Below are 10,288 nucleotides of genomic sequence, written 5' to 3'. Positions count from 1 at the left end.
AAACAATATCTCGAATCATGTGTGTATATTTGATATTAATCATATATAATTTATTTTGTTATTAAGAATAGGTTAATGAGAACGAAAAAATTGTAGAAGAGAATACCCCAAAGCCGAAAGAGTATGAATTTGGCAAAAAAACTCTCTTGGCAAGTGACGTAAGTATTAGTTTTGCACGTTAATTTGTTTGTTTTTTGTTATATTTGTACGTAAATTTATTTGTTCTTTTGTTACCACATTGAATTTACTATGCATTATCTAGTAAGATTTGTAGAAAGACTTCAAGTGACTCATAATGAGGATAGAAAAAGAGACAACTTGTCGAAGACCCTTTACCTTGCCTTATATTTCTCTGTGAGTTATAAAAGCGATGTTTATATTGTTTTACTATTGATTAATAAAAACTAACTGATAAACCTTGTATGTTCACAATAGATGGTCACAACTCAAGAGACAATGGCTTGCCATATCATTTTCTTGATAATGACACAATATATTTTTACACAACTTTGCATACTTACAAATAAATTTTCATGTGCACAATTTGGTTACACTAAATTTATATTGTAACTCTTAATTTTTTTCAACTGGGGTTGGGTTCTTTGGAAAATGGACATAAAAGAAAAGGAACACGTCGAACACATATTTAACATATAAAAACCTCAAACAAAAAGTGTGATAATATAACTTACTCAATAATGTACTCATTTTTTTTATGTTTGGTATCTTTTTTTTTATGTATGTTTGTTATCTCTTTTTCGTGCATATATGTTACAAGTTTATTTTTTTAGTAATTTAGGTTTGACTGTTACAAAGTTTGGACGACTTAGAGAATGAGGGGTATTCCTTAACAAGAGAACGAGTAATTACTTTACATCTATTTCTTTTGTTAACTCATTTTGTACATGTACATGTTTTTTACTTAGTATTTTCTTATTTTACAGGTATGAGTGTGTATATAGAAACTGAAGATTAAACTTCATGCAGTTATGTGTTTATATATCAGTTGTTCACTAGTTTGAAATGCTTGTTGTAGTTGTTTGCTAATAAAAGATTATTTTCAGCAAAATGTCACAACTATAATAAATCCTATGACGAAGTTCTACAAGTACATGAAGGAAAGGACTTTTAAGGGTACAAAAGGCAAAGACATTGATTAAAGAGGTGCCGAAAGAGTCTCTCAGCTAGCTAAGTTGTAGACAATTTTGCACCTTTGAAATAAATCAAGTTAAATTTACATTTTTAATTGGATGAATCAAGTTAAAAGTTTGTAAGGTTGGGGACTACTGGTTTGGGAGAAAAAAAAAGTCTTAGATTATGCGAAAATAAGCAGGTTGAGAACAACATCAGGTTTATATATGATTCAAAAAAAAATATAAAAAATAAAAAGGATCGCATATTTATTATAATTTTGAAAATATTTAAGTACAATATTTGCGATATTTAAAGATTCACTAATAACTTAATGTGAAAGCATGTAATATATGCAAAAAAATAAGCTATTTGTGAAATTAACAGTAAGTGACACACATAAATTTATGCAATTTCACAAAAAAATGCAAAAAAGTAAAATATTTGCAAATACATTTATGCAAAAATTTGACGTATACGTGAAAAAGTAGGATATTTAGAATTTTGGTAGTTTCAGTTTCACTAGAATTTCACAAATAAATTTATACGGGTTGGTAAGATCTTCACGAAAAAAACCTGTGAGTCTAGATTTAAGTGGGTGTTAAACATAGCCGATGAATGATACAATTTTATCGCAAAAATGCCTAAATTCGCAGTTGCGAAAAGTAAAAAGGTCCCAACAATGTCGGATATTTGCAATTTTGAACATTGGAAGAACATAAAAAATTGTAGGGTTTTAAAAAATTGGGTCAAATTACCCATAAAGTACAATCATTTTTGGATAGGCTTTTCCCATTGGCAAACCCATGCAGCAGAATTTTGGTTTAAACTTCAGTTTTGCATAAAATCTTCTTTTTAGTTGTGGAAGAATCTTTTAATCATGTTGCCGTCAAATTAGAAGAAGAGTACGCATGTGGGTTAATATCTCACAAAAACCAACTGCGTAAAGTAAGGATCGAGCAAAAGACTCAATCTTCATGGGTACACATTCCTGCTGCCTCCTCTGGAGTGTAAATTAATCAGTACGTCATGAAAACCTTTTAACACTGAAGGCTGTCTAGTATGGAGCTAACTTCCTTGATAACGTTACTAGAATTTGCATATGAACCTTGAAGGTTGATAACACGATAATCGAGCCCTCTCCATTGTGAAATCAAGGAAAAGTGTGGCCTTCTATAAAGGCTACTAAGCAGCTCAAGAATAATTGTTTGGGACATTGCAGCGATTATATGAGTGAGGCCAGCCCCATGAGCTCCTATAATCACTGAAGCTTCCTGTACTGCACGCACTTGATCTCTGAAAGACATGTGAGCAAACAATCCGTTCACAAGATGTACGTTACATTTCACTCTTGTAGCAGCCCATTCTTCGAGGGCATCAAACACCTCCTGCTCATTGCTTAACCTCGATTCCACCTTTCCAGTATGGCGGGGGTGTGCCACATAATCTTCTCGCCGCACAAATAGCACATTATGGGAAGAAACTGGCTTTTGAATGCTGTCTTTTACTGGAAGGCCAAATGATGCTCTAAGCATTTCTCCAAACTCAGTGAGCCGCGAAGTCTTAGCTGTATCAGGGCTAGCCAACAAATCAAGAGCAGGAGCACCATGACACTTTATGACCTCAGTCAGTCCCTTAAACAAAGACGTCTCATAGCCCAAAGGTGATAGAATGGCATGACGGAAGCACAGTGGACCAGAAGTCTTAGCGTATCGCACACTTGAATACAATGCTTCCCAAGCTTCTTCCAGAGGTGCCTGATGAGCCAATGACAGAAACAGCAGTCAGATTCTATCAACTATTGTGCCCTTCTCATTTTTGTTACAGGGGGCCAATAGAGGATATTGAAGGAAAAAGCATATCCTTGAGTCTTGAACATGACAATGCAATCAATTATATGGTTTCACAATATGCATTACTATATACAGAAAATATTGCTTAAACCAAATTATCAAAAATCACATTCAGCTCTAGGTGTTTTCATCGGCAGCATAAGATGGGGGGAGGGGGGGTTTGGGGTTTGAATTGGACCCTATTTATGGAAATTTATTTAAACTTCATAGTCCATATTATATCCCATGAATATGGGTACAAATATGCAGTACTACACAGACATTGCAGGTAGAAGGGTGCAGGGTTATGGCTGGTTTCTCTCTCCAAAACAGAGAGCCTCATGCCAAAAATAAGCTGTTGCACTTGCACTTACAGGCAGGTAATTTGCATCATGCCTTCCATGGAAAGCAAGTGCATAACCCATCTCGGTGCTCCATGATGAAAACTGCTACAACGTTCTCATCTCGTGTGTCAGGGCTGCATAAAGGGCATCGTTTCCAGGGAATGCAAATGCAGCCTTCAATGATTATAACAAGAAAAGGAAGAGGAGGAAGAAGAAGATTTCTCCAACTTCATTGGTAATGACATATCCCTCATAGATCCTCCTTCCTAGGATGAACCAACTTTTCTCTCATTGCCTAACCTTACAATCCACACTGTTTTCCACTCAAATTGACAACCATAAAGGTGCATATGCGAGGCTCTCTGTGTGTGACGCTCATGTCTGTGTGTAACGCTAATAGCATCATCCTTTCTCATTCTTCACTCTTGCGTCACTGCAAACCCATATTCACATGCGTGACGCGCTCCACATCTCATGCAAACCAGCCTCAATGGCGCATATGCGAGGCTCTCTGTGAACTCGAAATTTGAAAAATTCAGAGGGTGGTTGAAGCAATACCAAATAAAGGTAGGGGATCTTTTAGAAATTTAGAGGGTGGTTGAAGCAATACCAAATGAAGGTAGGGGATCTTTTAGAAATTCAGAGGGTGGTTGAAGCAATACCAAATGAAGATAAGGGATCTTTTAGAAATTCAGAGGGTAGTTAAAGCAATACTAAATGAAGGTAGGGGATCTTGGAGAGCTTGAAATACTTCGAGCCATGGATTGGACTTGCTGCCAAAAAGCTCTATTGTCTACTATTCTCGTCCAATCCCTTCCCATGAAAGCTCACACCTATTACTAGGCTTTAAGGATCAGCACTTGCAGGCTACTATTATGTACAACCAATTCTTCTTTCATTCTCGCACTTCAGTTCAAACTTCAAACTAAACCAAAGCTACCACGAAAAAACTGTAACTTACATCAAATAAAACATCTCTTATACAACCTAAAGGCAAAAATCTTAAACTACAAGCACAGACAAACACAAACTCCCCCAAACAGATAAATTATAACTCTTAATATTTTTATCAATTTGCATGGACTGATTATTTTGTTCATCTTTTAGCTATCCTTGAAGCATTCTCATATAGTGTCACAAGCGCACCATGTTGAAGTGGGATGGATTTGATTAAAAAAAAAATTAAGTGATAACATATGCTCGAGGAGTGTCAAGTCTCAACTATAATGACTTCAGTGAGATCAAATCATTCTCTGCGTTTGGAGCATATCATAATATACCGAAAGAAAGAATTTGAATGCGAGAACAATCACTGTGGAGATGAGAATCAATGTACCATTTTTACCAGCAAATGCTAGGAGTCATACCTTGCAATGGCCATCCACAAATATCAAATGCGGCCGAGCAGGCAGACCAGTGACTCTCGAGGCGACGTACGAGCTGTACCAATCCGTCACCGTATGGAATAAATTAGCATACTCGAATCGAGTAACAAGCAGCACCGGATCGTCGATCCACTGTGATCGCAGAATCGCAAAAAACAATCTCGCATCAATTCGAATGATCAAAAGATGGGAAAAAGGAGCAGCGTGAGATTCGAATAACCATCGAGAAAATGTGGGGAAAAGCCTTACCTGAGAGCACTCAAACCGCTCGGGAGGAACGGTGCGGATTGAGCCGATCAAATTGCGCATAGTGTGGAACAGCACAGCCCCGACGGGCACGAACCGATCGAGATCCTTCCCGCCGACCATCCTCCGCTCCTCCTCGCCCTCTGCCTCGACCACGAAGGCGCCGTCTTCGAAGACAGGGAGCTCCTCCTTGTCGCTCCGGCCGATGACCGATTCCAGATCCTCGCCGCCTCTCGACATCCGGATGCGGTCTGGGTCCATCCTGAGCATCCCCCCCTCGCAGACGGAGCTCCGGAGGGTCTCGCTGTAGAAGCAGCGGAACCACCCGCGGCCGCGGCCGGGGACGGGCGGGCCGAGGAAGTCGACACGGCGGCCGAAGCCGTGGCCGAAGTAGGACTCGCAGGAGCGAGCGGTGATGTTGGGGTCGAGGGACCAGGGCGTGAAGGAAGGGAGGGCAGGCCATGGCTTCAAGGAGGAGGGGAGGGCCTGCAATTTGGTGTCGGAGGGAGGGGAGTCAGGGGAGAAGAGTCGGATGTGGGAGTGGAAGAGGTTGAAGGAGATGAAGAGGCAGACGAAGGCACAGAAGAAGAAGAGGGGGAGGGCGTGCCTCAACACACCACCACTGGTCCTCCGGTTCATGGCTTCTCTCTGGTTTTGCCTGCTGTTTGTTTGTTTCTTCGGGTCGGGTTCTCGGTTCTGTCTCGTGGGCTGTTGTGTTGGGGAAGGAGGAGGGCGAAAGACGTCTCCGAGTCAAACTCACACTAGTGTTTGGTTCGTGGGATGCGAAGCCATTTCCTCGGAATCTGATACTCTGTTTTCTAGCCTGCGTTTTGTTTTCTGGAGCAGTACCGTAGTTACTAAAAAGTCGATCAATGATTTTTAAACCTTTGGTTTATTAAAACGTATGTGGTTTTCTGGAACATGGTATGCTTTATGTTTGAAGTTGAAAGCTCGCAGTAGTAGGTAGCTAAGAAATCCACAATGCTGTGGATTTAGCATTTCCAAGTTACCAGTTTGGGAGCACCTTAAAATTTCCGGCCATATATTTGAAAAATCTTGACAAAGAATATGGATGCAGCTGAGTGAATCAAACTGAAAGCTTATACCCACAGGAACAGCTATGATACAATCGTTAAGGGCCCAACTTTCATCAACATGATAAAAAAGCCTCTCATGAAGACATATCTTCAGATAGATTCAAATTAGCCCATCTTCAAATATGATGATCATTCTTTATCAGCCAGTTCTGCATCAATACATCCCCTTGAACACTGGATTTGTACGGCAGAAGCTTGCACCATATTCCTCATATTCTGATTTTGTATAGCAAGCCTGACCACAAAAGAACCCTTCAGTTAAGCTTTTCAAAATATTATGTGATATTTGACAAATTCATTCTCATTTGTTTTGAAAAGCCAGGATTTTGCAGTTGCCTCCTCACTTATGGGTTCTCAAACAAATGTTCTCGTCATGGTATTTATGGATTTGGATTTCAGGCTACTTTTGGACCAAATGGGGGCGTCATATCCTAAATTATAAAAGCAGAAGCAAGGACAACTATGTTCAAAAAATTGAATACTTTAGAACTTTTTATTATTTGAACATTATTGCCATGTGAGTTGATAATGTAATTAAAAATTTGTATGGCCATTCGTATAGAGTTTTTATAAAAATCCAAGTATTACTTAAATGTCACATTATATCTTTTTAAATTAACTACTATTTATAACTGCTGCTCTCTCTCTCTCTCCAAAACGTCTCTTCCCCTTCTTAATAGGCATAAAATGAGGTATCTCTCTTTCTCTCTAAATAATTTTTATCTCTCTTTTTAAGGAAGCAGATCAGGTCATGCTGAAAATGAGCGTTTTCGCTCATGCTGACATCGTGGCCATCCGATTTGCATTTTAAAAAGCTCAAAAGTCAACAAAACCACGTGGCATTCATCCAAAATGCAAACGCATGAGCGAAAACGCTCATTTTCAACATGACCTGATCTGCTTCCCTTTTTAATGGTTATAAATTGAAAATATTTTATAATGTTTAAAATTTATCAATTTGTTTATGATTCTTTTTTTTTTCTTTCAATCTTGATAAATGTATATGATTTAAAACTCTTTTTTTGTGCCCTTTGCTTAAGAAATACCTATCTAGAATTTATAATAAAATTATTTTTTTTAAAAGAAAACAATCATTTTAAATCGAAAAACATGTCTTAACATTAGCGAAAATTTGATTTTGTATAAAGAGTAATAGGTTTTTCATAAAGTTTTGAAAATGTGAAAGAAATATGTGGCTTCATGCTTCTTAAGAAGCAAACTGTTGAGATTTTTCAGAAGCTTTGAGTAACTATAAACATTCTTGATTGATAGTTAAGGTATGTAATTCTATGTCAGTATTTGTTATAATCAACTTAGCAAAACCCTTTTTTTTATTTTGTTTTGTTTTTTCCTATTAAATCTAACATCATATTGGGTTGCCAAAATCCTATTTGTGTATAGTTTTTTTTCTAGCGATGCAAAAATCAATAGTTGCAAATATACTAAATTTTCTGATTGATAAAACATATCCTGTTGTTGACAAACATGATTCAAGATTCGATTCTCATTGACCATGCTAAGCACATCTAGGAGGTCCGATTGAGTAAAAATAATTTCCATGTAAAGGGTTGTTTACATGACGGGGCAAAACCTGGTTTGCCAAAACCTAGGTTTTTTGCTTATTTGGGTGACCAAAACCTGGTTTTCAGGTTTTTGTTATTACAAACTTAAAAAAAAAAGAAGAAAAATAATTTTGGCCATTTTTGCGGCCAGTGATTGGCTGGGAAATTTCCGGAGTGTCACTTTGCATGAGAGACACCATCCTCACCATTTTTTGGTCAGTGGGTGGCCCAAAAATGGTCGAATGACTTTTTTTTTTGTATTTATAACTAACCTAAAGAAACTGCCCTTGGCAAGAAGACCTGATAGCATTGGCTCAGCATGCCATACCTACGGTCACATAAAATTTTGAGGCTAGGACCCCTACCCCAGGTGGGATGACTTGAAATAAACCACTTTCTGGCCAGCCACTGTTCAGAAAATGGTCAAACAGACATTGACTAAAAAAAAAGAAATTTTGATTGTTTTTTACCACCTGATGGCCGAAAAACAGCAAGGACAGTGCCGTTTATAACAAACAGTACCACCCGACTAGTTTTTGACCGCTGCTTGGCTGGAAAGTGGTTGGACAGTGGTTGGGTGTATCATGCACAATGGGGCAATGATGGTGATGGAGGTGAGAGGACGACAACCACCCCCAACCCCAATAAACCAAGTTGTCTAAATGAAAAAAATGGAGGTGGGGCAGTTTGTTACAAACTAGGTTTTAAAGAAAACCGAAGGCAACCACTTCTCAAACGGAGGCGATGACAACAAAGTACCTAAAAGAAGAACACTTCTATGCCTTGCACATAACACATAAAATAACTTCTACCCGAGCTTCAAAATAAAATCCTTATTCAAGGAATACCACAATATATATATATATATATATATAATTTGATTAACAAGCGCAATGAATAATAAAGAAAATAAAGAATACAGACACACATCAATTTTAACGTGGAAAACCCTCTCAAAATGAGAGGTAAAAACCACAAGGTTAAGAGCAACCCAACAACAACTCACTATGTGATATAAAGAATGACTATAAAAGAGCATACACAATGCCTACCCACAATAAGCTCACAAATCATCACAATAGAGAAACATCAAAGCAAATAAAAAGGTAGAAGTGAAAGAATATCACCTAATCAATAATGATGATCTTTCCACAACAAAAACCCTCTTTCTCTTGCTCTAATCTTTACAAAACAAGAAAAGGATAAAAAAAAGATGAATAACACCAACAATCAAAGCTTTTCTTCTTTCTTCCTCCTTCTCTCTCACTCTCTTTCTTACAATCTTGTGGAAGCCCCACACAAAACAAGAGGAAGAAACCCTCTTCCCTCTCTTTCTTTCTCTCTTTTCTTCAAATAGCAAAACCTAAAAAGACTCACCAAGCATACCATGTCATCATGCCCTATTTTCTCCTTTTTTTTTTCTTTTTCACCTTTTCAATTTTAGTCCCTCACTTCTTATTTTTTTGCTCATTTTCAAGCCTAAAAAAAAAAATTTGCAAGGTGAATGCGTCCCTTCACTTTCCTTAGATCGGGTCCTCCACATGGAGGGGACCCAAATCCAACACTATTTGCTATAATCAACTTAGCAAAACCCTTTTTTCATTTTGTTTTGTTTTTTCCTATTAAATCTAGCATCATTTTGGGTTGCCAAAATCCGATTTGTGTATAGTTTTTTTCTAGTGATGCAAGAATCAATAGTTGTATACTAAATTTTCTGATTGATAAAACATATCCTGTTGTTGACAAACATGATTCAAGATTAAATTCTCACTAAATTGACCGTGCTAAGCACATCTATGAGGTCCGATTGAGTCAAAACAACTTCCATGTAAAGGGCTGTTTACATGAAGGGGCAAAACCTGGTTTGCCAAAACCTAGGTTTTTGGCTTATTTGGGTGACCAAAACCTGGTTTTCAGGTTTTTGTTATTACAAACTAAAAAAAAAAGAAAAATAATTTTGGCCATTTTTGCTGCCAGTGATTGGCTGGGAAATGGCCGGAGTGTCACTTTGCATGAGAGACACCATCCTCGCCATTTTTTGGTCAGTGGGTGGCCCAAAAATGGTCGGATGACTTTTTTTTGTATTTATAACCTAAAGAAACTGCCCTTGGCAAGAAGACCTGATCGCACTGGCTCAGCATGCCATACCTACGGTCACATAAAATTTTGAGGCTAGGACCCCTACCCCAGGTCGGATGACTTGAAATAAACCATTTTCTGGCCAGCCACCGTTCAGAAAATGGTCAACCAGACATTGATTAAAAAAAAAAAAGAAATTTTGATTGTTTTTTACCACTTGATGGCCGAAAAACAGCCGTTTATAACAAACAGTACCACCCAACTAGTTTTCCACCACTGCTTGGCTGGAAAGTGGCTGGACGGTGGTTGGGTGTATCATGCACAACGGGAGCTGTGATGGTGATGGAGGTGAGAGGACAACCACCCCAAACCCCAATAAACCAAGTTGGCTGAATGCAAAAAATGGAGGTGGGGCAGTTTGTTACAAACTGGGTTTCAAAGAAAACCCAGTTTGATTTTGTAGCATCCCAACGCCCCCCAGTCACTGTGCAGTTAGTGATGATGGGAGGGGTAGGGGTGTTCCTTGCATTATCCAAAAAAAAAGAAGAAGCCTTAGTTACTGAAAGCTGCTTAAAATCTTTGATACTTGCTTTGAAAACGTGAAACTATATA

The 10,288-nt window shown here is 38.1% G+C and overlaps 1 protein-coding gene across 1 annotated transcript; it reads right to left on the bottom strand.

The window, feature by feature from the left end:
- Positions 1 to 2,171: 2,171 nt before the first annotated feature.
- Positions 2,172 to 5,577, bottom strand: LOC149848129 (beta-1,2-xylosyltransferase RCN11-like). The gene is made up of 3 exons (XM_090003445.1): positions 4,942 to 5,577; positions 4,675 to 4,824; positions 2,172 to 2,888 (listed from the first exon to the last, which is right to left on the bottom strand). Exons 1-3 carry the CDS (start codon positions 5,575 to 5,577, stop codon positions 2,172 to 2,174), a joined length of 1,503 nt encoding a protein of 500 aa, XP_089859571.1.
- Positions 5,578 to 10,288: the final 4,711 nt, after the last annotated feature.

Source organism: Nuphar pumila, chromosome 1, assembly GCF_984573655.1.
Source record: "Nuphar pumila chromosome 1, dmNupPumi1.hap1.1, whole genome shotgun sequence".
Lineage (NCBI taxonomy): Eukaryota > Viridiplantae > Streptophyta > Magnoliopsida > Nymphaeales > Nymphaeaceae > Nuphar > Nuphar pumila.
This window is presented reverse-complemented; position numbering and strand designations above follow the sequence as displayed.